Source organism: Anomalospiza imberbis, chromosome 5 (genome assembly GCF_031753505.1).
Source record: "Anomalospiza imberbis isolate Cuckoo-Finch-1a 21T00152 chromosome 5, ASM3175350v1, whole genome shotgun sequence".
Lineage (NCBI taxonomy): Eukaryota > Metazoa > Chordata > Aves > Passeriformes > Viduidae > Anomalospiza > Anomalospiza imberbis.
In genome coordinates, this window is record NC_089685.1 from 31,989,389 (window position 1) to 32,013,500 (window position 24,112).

The 24,112-nt window shown below is 42.2% G+C and overlaps 1 protein-coding gene across 1 annotated transcript in view; it reads right to left on the reverse strand.

Annotated features, from left to right (window-relative positions):
• Positions 1 to 637: 637 nt before the first annotated feature.
• Positions 638 to 24,112, reverse strand: part of PPM1H (protein phosphatase, Mg2+/Mn2+ dependent 1H) — a 133,359-nt gene continuing 109,884 nt past the window's right edge. The window contains exons 7-10 of the mRNA XM_068190097.1: positions 22,546 to 22,609; positions 20,807 to 20,914; positions 11,454 to 11,605; positions 638 to 5,544 (exon numbers count right to left, since the gene is read on the reverse strand). Coding sequence (XP_068046198.1) covers positions 5,397 to 5,544; positions 11,454 to 11,605; positions 20,807 to 20,914; positions 22,546 to 22,609 — 472 coding nt within the window. The 3' untranslated portion in view covers positions 638 to 5,396. The remainder of the gene's footprint in view (positions 5,545 to 11,453; positions 11,606 to 20,806; positions 20,915 to 22,545; positions 22,610 to 24,112) is intronic.

The following is a 24,112-nucleotide window of genomic DNA, read 5'->3' on the forward strand; positions in this document are numbered from 1 at the left end:
CAATATTTCCAAATATAATGAGTAGATACATGCCCAGCTCTCATTCTCTTGCTGGCAACCCAGGTGGGCATTGCCCGTGGCTGCGCTGGCACAGAGCAAGGCCAGTGTCAGTTCCTGCACAGTCAGTACATGCAAAAGCACCTTTGGTTTCTAAATAACTGTGAGAGCTTGCTTCAGTGTAATCCATGAATTCACCCTTACTTGAACTTAAACTCAGAGTAGAGTTTAAGACAGTGATTCCTAAAGAACCGAGGATGAGGGAAAACTTACTCCAACTATGTTGTCATTTCCAAAATTACATCCAATGCCTCAGACAGCTGGTACTGGATCACTTTGCACAGCTCTTCACTGAGTCATAACATGGTAACTGGCAGTGTGAGTGATGAATTGTGATCTGATGGCAGCACAAAGCTCTCACAGCTACCTTATAGCTGAACTCTTCCAGATCAACCCATCCACTAATGCACCTCAAAGGAATTTACTTCACTAACCCAAGAGTTAGACCTTTGTCAGTGAATCATCAGTTCCCTTGTAAAGCAGTGTGCTGGTTGTCCACATTGCACAATTAGTAATACACATAAAGAGACTCAGAGAATGTTCATGACAAAGGCAGAATAAAAATGACTATACATCAAGATGGATTATATAATATATAATTTAAAATTTTATTTTAAAACTTTGCACATACACTTCTTCAGTATCCTCCTCTTTTGTTCATTGCACTGAAAAGTTTCAAAAACACAAAATATATCCCTTTACTAAACATTTTTTGTTCTTAGGTTACAAAAAAATTAACATTTCACAGTCACAAAGCAGAAGTACGTTGGTCCAAAACATCTTCCTCCAGCAGGTCCTCCTTTCTTCAGGACATGTAAACCCTAGACAGCTGTACAGATCTCAAGATATTAAGATGAACTTCCAATTGAAGGAAAGATAAATGTGGCAGGTATTAAAAAAAAAATCAAAATTAGACACCTATGAAAGAACACCAACAGCAATGGTTTAAAAAAAAAAAGAAGACAGAATGAGCATGGAGGTGGAGAAGGGCATCCTCCTTCAAGTACATCACAGGTAGAAATACAGCAGCACAGTTACAGCATCATTTAGTCACTCTCTCTATGACAGCCACATCACTGAGTCTTCATCTAGGACACATGGAGGAAAACTACTTACATACCTAAAATGTCTGGGAGGAACAATAGTTTCACACAGTTTGCCATTCATGTTTGATAGAAAAATGCTGAAAGTATTAGTACGTAAAATGTAAAATAAAAGGAAAACACCAAGGCTGGAAGAAACACAGCAAATTTGCTCAAAGCATGTAGTGTTCTTTAAAAACCTAGCAGAAGTTCAGAGCCAAAATCTGCCCACACATGAAGAGCAGTTCTTCAGAAACATCCTGGAGGGACAGAGTTGACAGTACCTCACAAAACTTCTTGTCATATTTCAGCATAGAAGTAACTGCAAACAGAAATCCACTATTAACAGCAGATTATGGCCACTTTTCATTTAGTCTGTTAGCCCTGTTGTTTCTTAGAATTTATTAAAAAAATTCTCCAGTGTGAGGCACTGAACAGCAGCCCTCTCAGACAATACACTTTTGTGTTCATGAAGGAAGCAGTATTGTCTAAATGAAGGAAGCAGTATTGTCTTAATGCACCAAAAGATGGTTGTGTGTTACATAATCTGGTGTAAATTAAATTTCTCACCACCTTCTTCATAAAATTAAAGAAAGAAAATTTTAGGCTGCAGTGCAAGAGAAAAATATCTGAAATGGCTGTTCTACTTTCTGCAACAGTATTTCTGGGAGAATGGTAAAAACTTCTTTGTTTCTAGAAATGGAACTGGACTAGGCAGCAGAAGACAGTGCTACACTGCAGCTAACTGGAACTCCTTTACTGGCACCTTTCCCTGCCATTATCCAAGGAAGGACAAGAATTTGCCCAACTTTCTAAGCAGTGGCTATGCACAGGCCAGGCAGAGCATGTGTGCAATAGCAATATGAATGCAGATGTAACTCAGGACTGAGGTTCCTTGTTGCTGAAGCTGTAGCAGTTTTGGATACCAAGGGAACTTGATTGGCAAAAAGCCAGAGCACTGCCAGCATCAGCAGTAACTAAGATGACATGCCAGGGATCTAAAATTTGGACTTGGTGCCTAACTTGCTCCAGTTTGAGGACACAAGCTGTCTGCTCCTAACTCAGGAGCTTTACTGAGCACTAGAGCAGCTGCAAGTCTGAACACAGCAGTACCCATCCTGCATCTGAAAAATGGCATTGTGCACCAGGTATCCTCCCTGCCATCAGTATTTTCTAATGCTGTGCAATACAAAGTAATTCAGCCTTTGAAGGGAATTGGAAGTGCTTCTAATTATTCTTACTTCTCACATAATACCTCCCCAATAAATCACTCCTGCCTGCTGTTTCTGTGAGCCTTAGGTGTGTATGTGTATTAATACTATGCCTTGAAGCAGAGCATGACCCCAGCTCAGGTATGCAAGAATCTCCTACTGAAAGCAGGTAAAAGTGAAAGGCCAAGTACTAATGCATGGATCAGAGATGTGCCAGACACTCCAGGGAGGCAAGCACCTAAATATGTAACAGATAATTTGCAAAAAAGCAAAACAAAAAGCATCACAGCATAATTTCAGTCACATACATCTGAGTATAAAACCTTTTACCAAAGTTCTCAGAATTCATTAACTGATACTAATTATTGATACCGTATTTCTGCCCTTTCTGGGAGAGGGGCTGACAATGAACGTAACTCAGCCTGGGCCCAGTTGCTGCAGAGAAGCTCCTGACTGATGGCAATGCCTCAGATGAACAACAAACACTGTGCAGGCTGATTCACCAGCCCACCAGACCATGCTCTGAGAATTCACCTGCCAGTTTGCTCCCACCAAGTCATGCAGTCTGCTAACTCATCTCTTCAGGGGTACATTTAAACGAACCCCTGAATGAGAAGGTGCCTTTTCCATTGCCATTGAAATTTCACTTTCAAATTTTGGCAAATGCTACACTGGAAATCTATTTCCACCACATTGCACTCAGTGGTTTTATAGCAACTGGTATCTGCGTTAACACCGTGTCACCAACGGTGCATGAGCACTGAAATATTTGACCTGGGCTTGTAGCTGGTACCGGCAAGCACCAGTGCCTTTTCTGTTCAGATGATTTCACCAGATTTGTCAGCACTAATTTCTTTGTTAATGAGGATCTGAATTGCTAGAGGACTACACAACTGCATTTGTGAAGAGACAGCAGGAGTTACACAGAGCATGAAAAGCATGTTTACAAGATTATTAGGCCAGAAAAAAGTGCAAGAGAAGATCTCTTGCTTAAACTTTAAAACATATGAGAGGCCATGTGAAAAATATTCTAGACTCCAAGCCTCTCTTTTCACCCAGATGCACACAAAAAAAGAGGTGAAGAGAAAAAAAATCAGGAAAGAAATAATGAAAACACATAGTCAGATATGCCATTGATTTATACTGAAGCTCTAGACTATAAAACATCCACGTTCTGTACAGCTTTATCACATGAGGCACTGGGGAACTTGTGGAACAGCTTTCAGGCCAGATTCATGCAGCTTGCTGCAATGCTTGAGCTGTTTCTCTCCACTCTCCACATTGCCTGCTTTCATTCTGAAACTCTTCTGGGTCTAGAGATTTGGAGCAAGAGTAGTTTAAATCCACCCAACTGTACTTCCAGATGCAGTCAAATACAGCATCTGGGCAGCTGCACTGCACTCGGGCTGCGCCGTGTTTACACAGCACATCATAAATTACAGAACTGGCAAGCTCTGGGCCACGCCTGTTCAGGAGAAAGCCTGCAAAGGGCACAGCATCTCCTTCTCTTTTGGAAAGGACACAACATTTCTGAGCTCCCTAGTCAGTGCCCTACAATGATGTCAGGTCCCTGTCTTTTTTCTTATCTTAGAAGTACAAACCAGACGAACAGCTCCACACCAGTGAGGTCTGGGCACAAATCAGGTGGAAGTTGGCTCCCCAGCCAATATACCTGCTTGCATGCTAAAACGTTCTGATTTTGTTTTCTCTTAAATTCCTGCCAATGAAGTAAGAGAGCTGCCTGCGTAGACTAGGCAGCCAGGTTACACTGCAGACTTGCTCACTTGTTTCTCTCCTGACTTTCATATCAAAAATGTTTTACATAAATTTTCTTGATTTAAATTATCACTGCTAAGAAAAGATCTACAAGCCAAGGGCTTGTATCTATCACAGTCATCTTGTGATCCTTGAGTACAGTTCTCAGTGCCAAGAGGACAGAAAGTTTTAAGCTGTCCCTTTCTGATCACCACAGTCAAGCAGGCGAAGGTATACTGAATAATAAATGAGGCAGGAAGATCTGAAACACCTTTGAAATAGATCACTATCTGTGTATCCAAATTGCTAATGAGAACAATACCACTACTTCAAGTAGAAGTCCAACTGAAAACACACTCAGGAGCCCAAACAAATTTACTAAATCTCAACTGATGGAAAAATTGTATGATCAGCGATCCTTTCAACAGGATAAAGCAGGCGGAACCATCCGATGAATGTAAATCTCTGATCCCAAAGAAACCATGGCCTCCAGGTAAACATCACATAAAGCTGAGTTTGCATGCTCTGTATAATCATGGTATACACACAACAAGAAATCTTGACAAGTAACTCCTCACCCCAGAATATATTCTGCCATACAGGACTGTGACCTATTTCTCCTGGAAAACTTTGCAGGTGACTGTTTTTAGCTGCAGTAAACAGGCATAGTTACACTGAAACCAATTTCAGTTTTCCTAATAAATACAGGAGGTGTAGTCTACTGAAGAAGAGACAGGAGAGGAAAATGGGGCTCAAAGGATTACACAAGTTTGAAGTTGTCCACAGATAAGTAATGAATACAACTTTCTGAAAGAAAACTCTTGAGTCTCATATATGTATATCTATATGCTTAAATGAGATGCGACCCAAGCCCCCTTCTGAATATTTGGGGGTAGATTTCAGGAGCCTCCTTGGCATCTGATATCCACTTCTACTTTCACAACTGAAATGGCTCTTCCAAGCTACATGGTAAACTGAGAAAAAAAAAATAATTCCCCACCCCATCTAGAGGGATGACAGAATTTATAATATGCTAGCAGCATTTAAATCCCATTCTTGTTAAGCACCAAAACCATTTCTGTAGGGAAATTGGAATCTTAAGGGTTATCTTTAATCATATACAGTATATGTGCAGAACCCTACCTTTTGGGCAGAAAAATACTCCTCCAGCATTAGTTTTGACTAGATTATATCAATTGGAAGTGTCCTGGTCAGACCACCAAAAACCTATTGTCTCTTACAGGCCCTTCCCAAAAAGATCCCCATCCTATAATGACTCTTGGTGCTCCTCTCATGACTGTTTGTTCCCATGGATCAAAGGGATGACGTAGACAGAGATGTCGTCTCCAGAGCCCAGCCTGTCGTTGGATATCCGCCAGCCCCGGTCCTTCAGCACTCCCCTGGCGCGCATCACCAGGTCCTGCGCCGCCAGCGTGTACCTGTGGAAAAGGCACAGTACAGCCAGGGAGGATTGTCTCCATGAGCAAAGTGGGTTTGCACAGCCTGCTGCCTGCCAGATTAAATGTTGTGACCTTCCAAGACATGCTTCCCAGTGTTTTAGAAGCAGGCAGGAGAAACACAAACTATAGCATATGCACAAAGCAACTCCTTCCAGTTCAGTGACAGTTCCTGAATAAGAATGTAAAGATGTAAAGCTATTTGACAGGCACCACATGATCTAAAGTCACTGGCCATTCTAAGTGCCTGGCTTCACCAAAATATTAAACACACTTGCCTTAAAAAATTAGCTTTCTAGTAGTAGTCTGAAAAATTAAGGACCCCAATAACACTACTTGTTGAAAACTACACACTTGTTCACTTACACACCTGAAGTGCTCAACTGAACATGCCGCAACTATTTCAGAAATGAACTGTAACAAAGAAAGTAATTTGATAGCAAGTAAAAGACCATAAAAATAAAATCCAAATTTCACTTAAAGACTAACTTGTCTGTTTTCTGGACCATAGGAATGACTTTTAAGTCTCTTTTATTCTGAAACTAGAGAAGGAAACTTACAGTTAATATGATCAAATTAGCAGAGTCCCACAGTTCTTTCACATTTATGAGTTCAGTGAAAACTGCATGAATATGAGTGGTCAAGTGCTTAATTTAGTGAAATACCAAGTTTAACATTACTTCAAAATTTCCAGCCTGTGCTGGGCTGAGTGGCATTGGATTTATGGGAGTTATTTTTCTGTCCTGAAAAACTACCACATGCTACTTGGGGGCAGAAGGGTGTCAAGAGTCCAAAAGGTGCACAGACAGTGCTCTGTCATGTTCTCCCTTACTGCTTCACCTGCTGTTACTACATCAACACATCTGTGTACTCACTTATAGGTTTCCTCTGAAGAAATCTCATTATGGGTGAACAGCTACTGTCATGTGTTTTACTTCATCAGCCCAACGCCCGGCCAAGAGGTTTTGAATTTGATTGGGTAAGCTTTTCTATGATTTAATTAAAATTAACTGAATAGTTTAAAGAGTGACATGAAAAACATCACCAGTCTGCATGGCTTTTATTGAAAGGGCGAGTATCAACCTCCAAGATGATGCAGGGCTCTATGAAGCCACACACACAGGCATCTAAAACTAAAGCACACCTATGTGTTTCCAAAACCAGAAAGGACAAGAAGGGTTTGCATTTCAATACCCCCTTTTCTAGGGAGGATCCTTGACCAGAAATATCTGCCCAGATCTTATCTGTAGAAAAGGAAAGAACAATATCTCTGTTGATCAGAAGCACTGTGCATGTGTTTAGGTTTATCAATTACCCAGGACTCTTCTAACCTTAGAACATTTCACCACAGAATTCCTTATTAAGTTGTAATTTCTATCATAGAGATTTTACTCAGTTTCTGGGGATAAAAGAAGAAAAAACACCCCAATTTTGTTCTGTGCCTTGAACTCAGAGGACTCCTTTGAATCAAAAGTAGATATATTTGCTCTACTAGAAAGATTTCTTCAATGCAAATGAACCAACGCTTGACTACTCAAGATGTTTGATGCCGAATTCAAGCAATGTTGTACAGCTGCAATGCACCCACTGTTCCTAATGGCACTGAGTGATAACATTTCCAGGCCTCACTAGTTTTGACAAGTGATTTACTTCAGCAGTAAAAGAAGGGCCCAAAGACATGAAATGTAACACACATGCTTACATACACACATGCACTGTCCGCATGTTCGGAGATCAATCTGTGCCATAACCTCAAGCTAGAACATCAGGATGTAACAAGAAGCACTGCCCTTACTGTCCTAATGCAACATGAAATCGTGTTTTCTAAGGGGAAGAAACCCAAACATACATACTTGCACTCCTCAGTTCTCAGATCAGATGCCGGGCGAGGGAACAAAAGGACTCCACATGGCAAGCAAGAAACTGAAATATTTATTCACAGCATGTCTGATGCTGAGTGAATTTTGGCAAGAACATATTTCCCAAAGATTTCTCAGCTATTGTCAGAATATAAGAAAACACCCATCATTCTGCAAGAAAACTTTGCCTTCCTGCTTTTTCTAATTAAAAAGCACTCTCCACATCTAAGGAGTACAAAGGAATGAGTATTGCTCTTGATTGTATTTGGCTTTTGCTGCTGAATGTTTGGAGAGGGGAAGATAAAAAAAGGAACCTTAATAAACAAGAAATTCTCTTTCAGACAAAACGTGAAATACTCAAGAAAACCAGCACAATGAAGCAAAGAAAAAGGAACAGGTGAAGGCAGTAGTGAAGTAAAGTATTCCTCTCCTGTGTAGAGCTGAATTGAAGCAATGCTGTTCAACTTGGCACTAGAAGAGATAGGGCGAGTCTCTTGTATCTGGAGATGAATAGCAGCAGCAGTCCATTACCGAACGTTTTATTCTCCAGTGCTGTGAAATTGGGATTCAGCTGTCGAGACAGCATTAGAGAACTGCTGAAGTAGTTTTAAAGTATCCACTTCCTCCTAATGAATAGCCTTGGTGGAATACAACCTTTGTGTTTTAAGAATAAATATATGGAGGTTTTTTTCTTATGCCAAAGCTTTCTGTATTGATCAGTGAAAGTACAGAAGGAGAAATGGTGACAGTGGGGGAATCATGCTGCTGTCTGAGCAGCTTCTTATCTCCTCACACACCCAGCAGAGGTGGAGGAGCTCCTCAGCATCCTCATAAATCTCTAGTGAGTGTGAGAGGGAAAATGAGGGGAAATAAATGACAAAAGGAAGGATGAGAAATAAAAGATTGCCAAGGTTGGGAGTAAATGTGCATACATGCAGCTGAAGGAAGTTGACAAAGAGTCACAGCACTCCATCTTCATGCCTCTTCAGAGAGCTGATGTATGGACAGCACCAGCGGCACTGCCACCTGTCCTTCGCTAGGAGCCCTGTAATGCTCATCTGCCACAATACCCATAAGAAATGAGCTGGCTAAGAAATCCTGCTCCATCCCAGCCTCTTCACTCCATCACAGCCCTCACACGGGAACTGTTCTATAAACGAGTGTGTGCCCAAACCCCCTGAGGCTGTGTCTGCATGGCTGGGTGAAGAGAGACCTGAGGACTTTGCTCTCCCTGCACTTGGAGACGTCCAGGCACATACTATGTTTGCTAGAATTCAGAAATGTTTTTTATGTGGGCAACAAATACAGTAAGCACCACCAGGAGAGAGTCCCAAGAGCATTGCTGAGGGCTGTAAGCTCTTACCCATCAGGCTATAAAGTGACTTCTAATTCAAATGGGAGGGATATTGGTCCCACAAGGAGCTAATTATGTAACAGATAAGTACTCTGCAGCTCTAAAATTCTCTCTAGGCTTTTTTTTTTCTCTTTTCTAATATGCTGCTGTCAGGAAATAAGTAGGCTATTGGGTCAGGTGGATCCAGAGGCTGCTCCACAGGTTGGTTCTCCTGAAGACCACAACATTCTGACAAGTTTTCTACATCCCTAGGGATATTTTCAACTGATCACCTCACCACAGATTATGTCACTGCACCCATCACAGAACCTGACATTTTCTGGGATAACATTTTCTTTAACATAACATTTATACACTGCAAAGGAGATTTTTCTGTCACTGACTAGTGAGAGGAATGAATGCAGCTCCACAGCTTGAGCTGGAATGCTATAGTAAATTCATTAGTTATACCTCATTTAGACCACTGTGAAATAACTACATAGAACCTCTCACACAGTACTTTAAAACCTTTAAATATTCTTTATAACCAAACAGCAAGAGCAATTCCACAAAGGTAATTTTCATAAATATCATTGTAAACTATGTGAGGGACTGCTCTAATTACCATTTGCATGCTGGCATGAGAAATGTCTTGCCATCACTATTTGTAAGCCTCTAAACGATCTGGCACATAGTTGCTTAAAAGAACAAATTTATTTACAATTCCGATGTCCATTCAAAGACCAGTAGGTCAAACACCAATAAATATGTTTGTTCTAAGTTATAAACAGCAGGCTTAGCTCAGGAATGTGTGGTACTCACACTGGCACAAACAGTGACTAATGCCCCACAATTACTAAACTATGAGAAAATCTAAATAAAACCAAAGAAAATACAATTTTCCTTTAGTGTCTCTCATTGCTCTGAGTGTTCTATAATGGATGAAATAACTCACCTAACAAGTCAAAAAGGTTGAAGAATCCTGCTTCCTACTGCAGCAATCATGGGTGGCCATCACCATCAGCTTAGTAAAGACCAAAAGGAACAAGACAGACACAACAGACCCTGACTGTATTCTCAACAGATGGGACTGGTGAGGATGGAAGGCAGGGCCAACCTTTCCCAAATATTAGATGAAAATGGAGACATAGCAGGACAGAGGTATTGCATGTTACCAGGTGCCTTTGCAAGAATATCAAGGGTGTAGGAACGAGAACAAATGCACCATAGCATTTCTGAATGGTGTTAAGGAATAACTTGAAGTCAACTGGATAGGTCATCTCCCCCTACCTTAAATTAACGGCACACTGCCAGATGCCCTGGAAGTGCCCTTTGCACTTCCTGATCCCAGAGAGAGGGCAGACACAGATGCATGTTTTGTTGAAGTAAAGATGACTCGGGGCTGTCATTCATACCACATCTCATCTTTAGCATAAGGAGATGGGCAAAGTCAAAATATGTAGTTGCAGCTTCACGATAATAATCAATCGTCCATTCTCCCAATGATTGCAGCAAAACCTCTTTTTGCATTCCATATTTTTAAGTGCCAGGACAAGAAAATACTGCTGTTGAGTTATTTTGAAGATGTTCTCCCTTTAAAACCAAAGTCACTGTCAAGGTGTCCATACCCAGTTATCTTGTTTGTTGATGAACAGGGCTGACCCTGTGAAGATGACTACTTAGAAATATGAGAAACAGCAAGCATTTTGAGATGGGTCTTAGCTATCTCTGAGATTCCACTTTCCACAGACTAACCAGGGATGTGTAAAATCTCTCTCCCCTGCTCTCAGCCGAGGGTGAGGGCAGAACACAGTGGTAGATGGCCCTAAATTCACTAGCAACACACACTTCCCTTCCTGAACAGTCCCTAAGAACAAATAAAGCTCTTTCCACTTTCACAGTCCCATCTACAAGCAAGAGACTTTTGATCTCTGGCATAGTGTTTTAATTCACAGTGACACTTAACTCAGTAGCAGACTCACCTATGGACTTACTCAAGGCAGAAAGCCTCTAGATGGTTGTTTGGGAACTTGTTTGTTTGCATGATGATATGTTTTAAGGACAGAAACTGATAATCTAAGATGTGATAAAGATAGAAAAATTAAGAGCGTGAAATAGATTAAAATGACTAAATGAAGCAGGATCTAATTAAATGAAATACAAGTCAGACTTTCCACCTGTTTTGTCACCACACCTGTCCTGCAGCTGGTAGCACTGAGCATCCTCTATGGAAGGTGGATTTAAAGGTCACACCATGACTAGGAATGAGTGGGAACCATGGTGTGCAGTGTTTATATGCATACACAGTGAGAGAGAGAGGGAGATTTGAGGATGTCCTTCTGTGAAACAATCTTTAGTGTTATGGGATTGTCCACAGGAGAAACTTGTTGCCATGTTCTTCAAAGACCCCAGCCTCCTACAGTTTTCACAGGACCTCATACAGCAAACAAAATGGATCCCATTCCACAATACTGTGATCCCACACCTACTCCTTTGAAGGCAGGCATTTCTGAGTTATAAGAGAGTCCCTGCTCCAACTGCTCACATTTGCTGTAGAGGTTCCATCCAACCTATAAAAATGTCTTCTTGTAAGCGTTGCATATTTCCCAAATGTTATTCATATCATACTTTCTACAAAAATATGTTACCAGAAAGTTCTCTTCTATGGAGAAGCTAGAAAACTGGGGATGAGCACGAACCTGTGGGGATCATCAGGGTCACAGTTCGGTAGAAAGTTAGTGATAGCTTCTGCCACTTCTTCATTTAACAGCACATCCCAGAGTCCATCAGTAGCTAGGATCAGAACATCATCTGGCCCATGCTCGTACTGCAGGAGGTCATAGACTCGCACCTAAAAGAAAAAAAAACCCAAGGCACGTTCATGAAGGAGGTGATTGTCAGACCTGTTTGTGAAACATTGCTGAGTTTGGCTGTGAGTTTATCAGTTTCAGCCAGGGCACTGACATAACCTCCCATGGCACTGGCGGAGTCTGTCTCCAATTCAGCCCTCCACACAGCAACCCTTCCTGCTGCAGCTCAGCGTGGCTCAGGTGCTAACCCCAGACAGGATGGATGCAAGTGTTCCAAAACCAATCTCAAAGGCACTGTGCTGCCTGATGCCAGAAGCACTTGAAGCCTCCCCCACCTGGCAGCCTGGCTTCAGTGCATGAGGCTCCTCCCTATCATTGGCAGGACTAGTCATATGGAAGCTAAATAATTTATTTGATGAATTTTTGATATTTTCTAATAAAATATTCACAAATAATTGTTTTCACTATTTGTCCTGATCCATTTAAGTCTGCCAGATTGCATGTTTGGAAATGCCTGTATGACAGCCAACAGTGCATTCACTTTTCTAAACCTGAGGCAGCTGCTGCACTCGAGTTTTGCCTGAGCAAGTGAGTGGTTCCATGAAAAGCAGAAAAACTGCTCAGTCACATGTATATGTAAGGATTTCAGCAGCTACAGACCAGTTCAGGATCTGCACAAAAGTGAAGCTTATTCGCACTATTAAAATACCCACTGACTTCAATTTGTCTGTCTGCAGCCGTAGTCAGGCTGATTACTGCTGGCATCTCTTCACACCCTGCCTTTTAAAACAACTTCCAGCATCCTCTTCCCAGAGAGGCTGAGGGTGGTGGAGGTAGTCACAGTGGGGGCTGCTGCAGGGCCATCAGCTGAGCCAGAATGCAAGCAATGGCCATAGAAAGTGTTTTAAAACAAGCCTTTAGCTTGGTGTAACTCCCCTTCCAACACATGCTGTACTCCAGCTGAGAAATGCCTGCAATTCCCAGGTTGTGATGGGGAGCCATTAGGAAGCACCCCCAGAGCATTTTAATTACTACAGCAACAACCACAGTTTGAAAGAACTATAACAACCACGGCAAGGCAGGCAGGAAGGAAGGATCACCTGTACTGAAATTCAGAAACAGTGCACCTCATCATGCACCCTGCTTCAGTCCTGGACTCCACTAACAGCAGTTAGTCAGGACAAGCACTGGGCATAACAAGAAAATATGAGCTGCTTTATTCTCCCTCATGGTGCACTCTCCCCTTAGGAGCCATGGAGCAGGCAGTGCATATAAAATGCCTGGACCTTTTAATGTAATTACGCTTTTATGGGACTTCAACCAGTACCAGAGGAAAAAAAAAATCACCTAGATCTTACTGCTAATCCTTACCAGTTTGCCCTTCACTCAAAAGCACAAGAAGGTCATTTGTAAAATGTAACCTTCACTTCATTATCTAAGGTAGCAGCTGAATTAGGACTTTGTAGAGGATTAAATTCAAGGCAAGATACTCTCTTCAATAGAGCATATCTGCTTATTCAGACTTGAGTGGGAATATAGAAGAGACCCCTTTTTGCAGCACAGATCTCATCTCAAGCTTATTGTACAGAAATCCATAGCTGTCATAGTCCCTGTCTCCCAGAATTTATTTCAGCCTTAACAGCCCACAGATGCAACTCAGAAATCACTGGGGTGTGGAGGCTGAGTTGGCCAACACAGCCATCAATATACAGCACATGTTCTGGTCAGATCTCTTGGGGACCAGCAAATACTTGAGAAAGCATCACATTTAATGCTCAGGGATGCACTCAGCACCAAGCCTCTGGTAGGGCTAACCAAGCTTCAAACATCTGTGCTGGGAAAAGCACATCCCAACCAAGGCAAAAGATACATTACATCACAGGAGCCATTTTTACAGATTAGGTGGGGAAGAAGGTAGGAAAACAAAACCATGCATCACTGATTGGAATCCTCCTGAAAGGAACCATTTTGTCTGACTGAGGAGCAGCACTGGGATGGATGAGAAACTTTTCCAAGCAACCTGCAGCCAGTCCATGAGCATATCAAGAAGAAACCATTTTACCAAGAATATGTTTTGTTTTAGGGGAGCAGGAAAAAAATGCATTCACTGATTTATTGTGTAATCTAGGAAGAATGGTACTTCCTAAAAGGACAGGTTTTGTGAACTGGGCACCTCCAGCAGAAAGGCATATGTTAAGAAACTAGATGTCAGAAGAGACACAGAGAACAGTGAGATGTCAGGCTAGTTCCCAGGCTAAGGAAAAGAGAGTGCCAAGGTTACAGGAGACAAGCTTGGGGCAACTGATGCAAAATTGTTGCATATAAGGACCAGTTGGGCATGCAAGTAAACATTCAGTGAAATGCAGTTTTGTCTGCCTTCCAGTTACCTTAAGTCCTTTCTTTGTGTCTTGCCTTGGATTTCTTAAATACAGCTGTAGGTGCCCCTAATATGTTGCTGACAAAAAAGAGTTAGAGCTGTCTAGTCTATTGCAGGGTCGGGTTATGTCCACAGACTGCCTTGTCCAGCTGCAGAAAGTAACCAGCTCCTAACCCTTCATTCTTCTGCCAGCACCTTTGTTCTTTCTTGGGTCAATGAGGGTCTCTTGCAGTAGCACCCTGTGCCTTCAGCTGGGCTTGGAGCAGTGTGACAGCAGAGCTCCTGGAGGCACACAGGCTGGGCAGCACCACCAGTGCACATGGAACAGAAGCTCAGCCCAGCAGGGCTCACTGAACACCCTCTCCACACACATCCCACACTGTGCAGCACCCACAGCACACTGCACACTGTACAAAAAAGGTGACAGTATGATATGCCACAGTTTTGAAGTATGAGGAGACATCCAGGGAACCACCTAAGTTCCTGCAACAGCAACAAACCCGCAGCCTTTTAAATCTTATGTGACCAAAAGCAGTTCAATGATTGCAATGAAAATGACTATTTTGTTTTATTTTTTTAGATTCCAGAGTAAACCTTCCCAATGACTGCCTCCTTCCTGTAGCTGTATTTCAGGAAAGTAAAAGAGTGAGGTTTAAGGAAAGTTCTGTCTGTGACACAAGTTCGTGCAAAGCTGTTCACACTGTAAAGCAGCATTGCAGAACCTTGCTTGTTCAGGTGACAGCTGGCTGGAAAATGACTGGCGGTGCAGATGTTTCCTTAACTGGTGCAACACCCTTGACAAATTTCCTAACAATGCCATCTTGAATCTTCAGTCTTTTCTTAGTGAATCACTGCTTCTGCAGCCAGACATCACTCCTGAGAGTGCCCCACAGAATTTGTGTCCTTGGCCTCCCACAGTGTCCCGAGAGTCCTCTCAGTAACTCCCTCCAGCCTACCTTCACACTCTTCTCTGTGAAAAGTTTCTCACTCTTTAAATTTATCTCTCTGGAGTATTAGGGCAGCCCTGGAAGGGGCCAGGTTTGGTCTCCATACTTCTCCCATCTGCTGATGTCTTATTGATTTGAAGTAGCTGACCTGTTAACTAGCTGAACCTGACATTAGCAATGAGAAAATGTAAAAACTATAAGGAACAAGCAGAAGAACCTCAGCAGCACAGCCATCCATGAAGCCACAGCAATAAGCACTGGGTTACCCTTATATCTACAGATAGAATACTACTACTTAGCCTGAGTAGTACTTACAGATCTGCTGACAGGTAACAGTGGATACATACCACTAGAGCCCATAGTCATACACATCTTTCTGAACATGCATTATGTAGTTTGTCAAATAACATCTTCTTCAATCCAGGCATTTGTTTCTCATATTACATATTACCTACATGCAGTCAAGAGCACTGAGAAAACTGCTGTGGGCAAACAATGAACAAACAGGTAAGATGTTTTTTATTTACATTTCAAACAGATCTACCCACCAGACAAACCCTGCCTTTGGCTGCTGCAAAGGGCCACGGCAGCCCTGTGAAGGCACTGTGCCTTGTTGGCCAGGTTTGTTTTTAAGAGGCAGCCAACGCGAGTCCCTGTGGCTGGAAAACCGCTCGCAACAGAGTGACATGCGAGCCTGCAGCCACCTGAGGTGCTCCTCAGCAACCAGCCTCTGGGGATTCCAGCTAAACAACAGCCTGCATACACTTGCCTGCACTATTGATCAGCCCAGCTACTTCAATAAATTAAGCCCTTTCTTAATTGTATCGTCCCTTTTATGCGCAGTGTTATCCAGTGCAGCTTTCCTGGCAAATGATGAGATCTTTCAATACCACTCTCCATGTAATTTATATGTAAATAATAAAAAGTGGGTCCCAACACTGCTCCCTGCAGCATTCACCAATTAATCTCCTTTTAGCTTTTTACTGCCACCCTTTGTTTCCTGCCCGTTAGCCAATTTCCAGAAGACTGTGCCAACTTTCCACTTTGTCTGTAGCTTCACATCTTTTATATTAATAACCTGTGATGCACAACAGTTTCTCAAATGTTTTCTCAGGAATCAAAGTGCTCATGCAAGAGCATCAACTGTATTTATTATTATTATTTTAATTCTCTTGTAAACATAACCTCAAGGACCTAAAACCACTTAAGTGTGATGTTTGCTTCCTGAAACCACTTTGACTCCCTTTGATCACACTGTGCTTCTCTATGCATTTGCCTTACTTGCTCCTTTTGATGGCATAATCCTGAGGATTTTTCCAGAAGGCAGACGTAACGCTAAATGGTCACCTTGGACATATTTGTGGAGTTGTCAGAAAGATTTTACAAGCACTATGGAATAACCAAAATTCTTCTTTGTTACCTTCTTATTGTTTGCTCTGGTGGCTGGCTTTGGGTTCCGTGCTGGCAAGGGCCAAGTGCTGCCATCAGAGCCACATATTTCCCCACCAAATAGCTGAGCTGCCATTCAAAAAATTTTGGGATGAAATTCTGCTTTTCATCTGCAACAAGGTCGCTCCGAGTTTTGAAAAGCAGAATATCCTGCTGAAAGCTTTCAAATTAACTGTTCCATTATGAAAAATAAATATTTAATTCCATGCCAGAAAGCCTCAGCCATGGCTTGCCTGCTTTGTGCTATTCCAGTTCATTATAAAAGGTTCAAATCTCTAGAGCTCACCAACCTGCAGAAGTCCTCCAAATCTGGTCTCATAACAGCTGAGCCAGTGAATACTGATTACATTTGTCAGTCTTGGCTGCATGACTTTTCCTCCCATAACTTGGCACTCTGTCAAAGTATCATTTCACACCACCCTCAAATTACTATTATATGCCTATTTCTGGATGTAGTCTCAGGGATGTTTACCTTTCCTTGAGCTAAATTTTGGTGGATATGGCATACCAGAGCTTTGTCACACTGGAAGTAAAATGTTCAGAAAACTCACCACACTGCCCCTTACTTGAGAAAGGACACTGCAATTATGGTACAAAAACAGAAGCCAGAGGATTTGGATCTTCCCTCTGTCACGACTCGCTCTGTGCCTTAATTTCCTGTGCCTCCCCTTTTCCAGGTCTGGAAACCACATATTGCGCTTCCCTCCCTCTATATAAGCAATTGAAAATCCCAATCTGCACAGGGACCAAGTATGACTGCTGCCTGACACCACTGCCTTTGCTTCCAAGTGCCAAGCCTCCCAGATGGCAGAATAAAGATGTTGTTTCTTAATGCTGGTTTCTGTGCAAGGTGCGCTGCCCATGTTTGGACAGAACAAGTCAGGGAAAAACATGAGGAGTTAAAGCACTGGGTCTCTCTCTGGGAAGAGATGGAAGAGATGATTAAGAGGAGGAGGTGCAATAGAAAGCAAGTTGGAGCATATGCTACTTCCTAATAATACTCAGGGGTTTTTTTGCCAATATTTCTAAATTAAGGTGGCTGGTGCTCTGTCTTTCCTTCTCCTGCCCTCGTACATTTCTGCTGAATTTAGCTGTGAAGAGGATGTGGAAACAAAGCCAATTTTGCTTCCCTTTCGCAAAGCAGTTAAGAGATCCTGAAACGTGGCTAGCATACAAACTGGAAGCCACATTCCAGAATTTGAACATGTACAGACACATTCCCCACAAATCAGAAAAGCCCATGAGAAGCTTTGGTTTATAGACACACACAAACACTGCGGCAGCAATTGGCAGAGATGATATTGCTGGGATGCTGTGCTGCAGCCGTTATGTACCCCAGAAACACTGGATCTCAGCAAGCCAGAAAGAAAAATAAATAGGTAGAATTGCATCATTTTTCTGGCATTAAATCCATCACAGTGAAGAGAGCAGAGCTCCTGCCTGCCTGGCTGAGGAGAACACGAGCAGGTCTCAAGTAAGGGACACCACACACTCAAAGGGGGAAAGTACACAATTGATAGCAAGGAAACACGAAGAAGGGGCTGTCTGTAGATCTCCCTCTTTTCTTCATGGCTGGGTTCTCTCAGCACTTTAAAAAAATTATAATTGGAATTTTACTGTATAATTTATATATAATAAATATATATAAATTTTATATCTCTGTTCATAGGCACAGAGGCGAGGGGGGACCACACCGCCACTCTGTGGAGTAAACCAGATTGTCTTTAATTGTGGGGTGGATTGTGGTGATGCGTCCTTCCTCCCTGCCCCTCCTCAGGCCAGACTATGACCTCAGAAATGCTGTTAGGCCTTGGCCTTGATGAACAGCACCTGGGCTGAGCTTCTCTAAAGCTTATCAGAAATACTGTCTGCTCCCGAGAACTTGTGCTGTCTAATGAGCTCCTGTTTTTTTTCAAAGAGCCTTGGAAATTTATTCTTACCTGAATAACAACCCAAATGGAACAACATTATAACAAAGTTATCAAACTTTCAGAGAAAATTACCACCCAAATTGCAGCAAGAATGGAAAATTACTATGGCTAAAGCCAACTTTCTTGCAACCCTATAAACAGTGGGTCAAAATGAGACCCTTTGAGCTCTCCTGGACCACAGCAGGCTGTGTACATACTCTTTTAGGTCTGTGTAACTATGAGTGTAAATATGCTATAGCAAAGGTACTAGGAATGTTGCTCTGTTAGATTCTTAAATATGTTAGATTTGTAAGTTAAGCCTATAAGTCAGTTACTGTTTGCTTACAGTAAATTCTATAGAATCTTTAGTTCAATTGTTTAAATTCAGCTCTTGATTAAGTGCTGTTAAAACCTTTAGGCCTAAACTGGTGGTCAAGTCCGGGGAAAAGTTTGGCAAGGGAGTCTACTCTGAAACTAGTGACTTAACAGAAGGGTCTCCATTATTCCTTTTTGTTATGAATAAATTTCGGGTTTAGCTATTTGGTTGTATGTTTAACCCTTGTTCTGTTTATTCCACAGTACAAAATTACTTGTCTGCTCGTTCCACAGTTTAGAGGTTCGCTTGAATGTATTCGCTAATTTCACCCGTTTGTATTTCCCCTATATGATGTATCGGCCCTTATGCCCAATTCCCATTCCAGTTGTACCCCTCTAGCTTCAATATATCCTGCGTTAACCCCCTTCGTTAGAACCCCTTTATACCCAACAAGTTGAACCCTCTGTGTCCCCTTCATGGCGTCGGGTAGTTCAGCCGCTGCTCCCAGAGGTGACTTCCTAATTCCCAGGAGGCTTAGCGTATGCTGCATAGTAATTGCCGGACCCCAGCAGAGGACTGAAACTGGACCCAGACCGTAAACCCAAGCAAGGACTGCTCAACAATCAACATCTACAGGACAGGGAGGTGTCAAAGAATTGGAGCCAGCTTTCAACACTCCTGGAGCCGGTCGCCATGACTGGAGAGAGAGTCAAACGGATTCACCCCCTTAGACCAATGAGCCATAATCGAGTCTCTGACGTATCCCCCAAGGGTGAAGACTCCGACCCTGCTGTAAGCAACAAGATCATCTACCCCTCCTCTGGGACGTTGACTCACCTGGAAGTAGTGGCGGCGTCGCAAACCCCGTACCCCCTCCCCCTTAGGCTATCTTTTAAGTAAAGGCCTTATCAAGAAAGGAGCACAAGGTCTCCTGGCCCTTTTATTTACATCACTTTTTATCCTTAACCTTTCCCTTATCCTTCTTCCTTACCCTTAAGCGTTTTTGTTCCAGCTCCCACATAGATAATTTTTGGCTAACTTTAGTTTTAAATTGATTGATTTTAGATTCCAGTCCAATTTTTTCTCTGTGTACTCCAACCATCTAGTAATTAGTAGAGTGAACCCTGCCAACAAACTTTGTCATGCTTTCATTTTAATATTGAACCTGCTTTTGTTGATACTTTTGCTGGTGATTCTTTGAACCAAATTTAATAATTTGGTTCCTTCCTAGCAGTATGATGTTATTTGTGTGTTTTCATTCTCTCATACTGCTGTAGCAAGCAACAAATTCAAGGTCAAATACTGGGTATGGTTAAAACTTTGGCAATCCAGTTGACAATGGAGAGTTTTCAGCATCTGGGCCATGGAAGCAAAGCTGCCTCTTTTTGTGCTGTCATCAGATGGTTTGCCCTTGCTTAATATTTTATGAAAAATACGTGACATCTGTTCCTTGATGTAGGAACAGGAATGCAGTTACAATGGGAGAAAAAAACATCAAGACTTGCATGTTCCTTGTTAACAAATACATTTAAATCCCTTTGGAAGGCTTGATATCCTTCACTGCAAGGTCTCCAGTGGTCAAAAACTGGGTGGAATTGCTTGTGATGAGGCCATTCAAAATCAGGGAGGCATTTAAAACTAACCCAAATATCACACAGTCTCCTCATAACACCATCACTCGGGAATGCACGCTGTCATTATTTGGTGTTTGCACAAAACCATCAAAAGAACTGAAGGTTAAGGGGCAGAGAGATGGAAGCATAAAGTACCCTTCCTATGACTCTTGGCATTCTCCTGCTTAAGAGCTGATCTGGTATCCTCTGTGTAAAGCAGGATACTACACTGCTGTGGAAGACATCCCTTCTGCAGTACACGGATTTACATCTTCTGTGAAGACAGCATGATCTAGGCCTTTACGGGAGCTGCAGCACATGAAGGTGGAAGGAGAGGTGGGTGTCTGTCACACTGAATGGCAAGGCTATGGGATAACCACAGAACAGGGAGTGAGAAGGAATGAGTGCTCTTCAGGGATGCGGAGCAATCAGCACACAGCTGGGGAACTTGGAATCTACTATGAACTTAGCTCCTACTACGTGGATGTTACTATCATGCTGCACCTTCCGAAAGGGCAGCATGTTACCTGGACTGGATCACAATCAGAATGGATTATTTGAGAAGAACAAATACACTAAGTAATTTATTTCCCTCTCACAAATCATATAGTTGAACCTTGGCTGTTTTACCTCAGGAGATGAGGACAGGAAAGGTTTGATGTATATATTGGAGTCATGGACTTTCAGGTCATGGTCTCCCAGTCCTCGGGTCACTCCAATTGTTGCCATAACCCGAGCCTGGAAATAAAGAAAAGCAGTGGGATAAAATCTTGTTACATGGACTGTGTCAATAAGGAATGAGATAACATTCCTGCTCTGTAACTGCTACAGTTAGGGATTAATTCCCTTTTCTCTACAGAAACTCTAGCATTAACATAGCCAGTCAACATCAAAGCTTTTCACACTCATGCCATCTCAGTTTTTCTCCTTATTAAGCTTTGTTTTCATCCACATCCCACTTACCATCTCTAAGGTACTGGTCTATAGAAATCTAACTCAGTCACCTCACTGTCCACACCAGTCTATGAAAGCATTCCTTCAGCAAATTATACTATTAGTATAGGTTTTATAAAGAGGACAAGGAGTTTAGCGACTCACACAACAAATCCATGGTATCTTTCTATTGACATATTGTTGCATATGTCCTTTACCAGGGAAAAGTACCAAAGGCCACCCTAAATTGCTGAACAGACACGTGACAGCAGCACTGACCACAGTGCTCTATTCTAGGGAGAGTCACTCTACAGCAGCTCTGCAGTTCCCTCACATCTACCACTTCCTTCCCCCAGCACCTTCCTCTGCAACATGAGTGATGTCCCAAGAAGTTCTGGGCTCTCCTTCATTAAAGCTGCTCCAAAGACTGACCAGCCATTCAGCCTCCCAGGGAACCCTGCTCTCTGTGTTCTGCAGATCACTTCCCCCAAACTCAAGCTCAGCCACAGCAGCTTCTGAGCAAGGGAGGCTCAGCATCACTAACAGTGAGCAACTGACTCAGAATCATTTTGCCTCAGTGACTCCTGGCTCCACAAGGCCATAAGAAAGTAAATTAAAAAGATGTGCATGAAACATTTTGCAAATAATTACAAACCTAATGAAATTCAGAGATAAGCTGCAGATGTGAACCTTCAAAATATGGACTGATTTTGAAGAGTGTCTATTTTTACATTGAGATAAGAACCTAATGCAGCAGAGGAGCACTATTTGGAAACACAGCAAGCATACCAATATCAACAAACTGACACTACTGCATCCTTATATTGATCCTGTTGCTGCATCTAGCTAAGCTTGCTGGGACCAACACTAACGATCTCACTGTTCTTAATCACAGAGCTGAAAACAAAGCATAACAAACAGAACAGTGTTTCTCCCTTTCAACTATCAGCCTTCACACATCAGAAAAATTCAACAGTGACTTCATATACACTAGCTGAAGAAGATAAGGTTAAAAGGTGTTATACTTTACAAATCCTGCCCTGATCCCTCCTCTTCCTAAATTAGAGTTTTACATCTTGGAGCACTATTAAATATTTTCCTGCTTTGTTCTACTTATATTTTACAATGAAACAGGAACATTTAAAGTCAATTACTTACGACAGTCTCATTGTAGTCTATTTACAATGAAAGAAAAACAAAACCAAACTAAACAACAAATGACTGCTGTAAAATGCTTATTACTATGTTGAGCTCTCCCCACCACCCCCCAGACATGAGACTGATTTATGACAGAACCAAGATATTCTTTCAAGCTGTCAAAACGATAAAATAAAGAGATACTGAGTGCAAAACACTGGACTGCCATGGGCTAAACTGAATGGTAAACAGCACAGAATTCCTTCTTCCTTTGGTCTGAGGAAAGCAAATGTGCCCACCTTCTTGCCTTCTCCATATATAAGGGGAAACTTCAAGTCATCTTCCTCAATGGTTTTGTATGCCCTGTGGGGGGAGGACAAACAACATTTATGAAGCTTGTACTCAATTAGTGACCCAGTGCTCTGAAACAAGTAGCTGTGATTTCAAAAATGGGAAAAAAAAATCATTATTTTTCCTAGGGACCCTGTGTTTGAACCAAGATGTAAATTTCTTTTTCTGCAGGAGGGTTTTCTGTAAATAGTTATCCATTTCACCAAAAGGAAAAGTGAAGATGGGAAAATATCTAACATGCCAGGCTGCTCCTATTGATTGCAAATAAAGAGGTGAACTGGAATAACATCCTAATCAGGTAAGATATTGGCGGATATGGTACCAGCTATACCATAACACAGTGTCATAAAAAACCCCAAATCCAACCACATAAAAAAACCCAAACAAAACAACCCCAAACCCAAGAAACTAACCAATGCCTAGATTGACACTGTTAATGTGAAACGTGAGCAATGACAGGACATGTACACACGGTGTGAAACAGCTGTCCGATCCTGTTCTCACCCTCCAGGACCGCAGAAACCAAGACAAGCTTCACGTGCTGAAGTCTTAGGATATTTAGTGCTCATTTGACCTTGACTGCAACAGTCAAGGTTGTCAGAGGTTTCGCATTTCACAGCAGCTTTCCCATGGACAAGAGACAAGAGAAGTAAATGCTCATGCTCTGATTCTGTTTACCGCATGCCTGCGTACTCTACCTTTGACACATCCAGCTGTTGACACTGATGAGGGGAGAAGGTTAGCAATTTTGCCAGTGAGGAAAAAACAAACAAACAAAAAAACAAAACAAAAACAACAGAAGATGACAGTCATTCTCTTAAGCTGTAGAGTCCTGTGGTTTGCATGATACATGCTTGAGTTCAGTTGCTGATACCTTTTTGGCTAAGGTACATTGCCCCAGAGGGGCATGCTTCCCTTCATACCACAAAGTCATCCCTCCTCAGCCTTTCCCTGCATGTTGTGCTTCCCTCCTGGCCCATCCATGCCCAAAGCCCTCAGGGTGATACCAAAAGTACCCTGAGTGCACAAACTGGAGGGGGAGGGAAGGTGCTGGGCAGATCCCCTGCCAGCCACTACCAATCCCTGCTGTGTAGCTCTCCAGGATGGCTGCCTGAGCTCCAGGGAGTCACATGGGATTGAGTTTATGCAATGTTAAGGCTGTCATGTAAAGCAGCAGGAAATTAAAAATTAAGGGTGAAATCCTGTATTATAATCAAATTGCCCCCTGCTTCAACAAAATATGGCACAGGCCTGGGATCAATAAATGGTGCTGTACATGCTGCATCACCCAGGCAAGACTCAGACTTACTGTGACTTGCATAGACATTTCCTAGTAATCATAGGAAGGGATTATTTTAGGGTTCTTGACGTGAGGAAGGAACAAGAAAAAAGAGAAAAGCAACCAAAATGCATAGAAGAAACGGTTGTGCAGGGCTCCCCTCACGTACTAAAAAATATTACTATATATAAAATCCCAAAATTAGGTGAGGTGTGCAAAATACAGTGGGTCCTTCA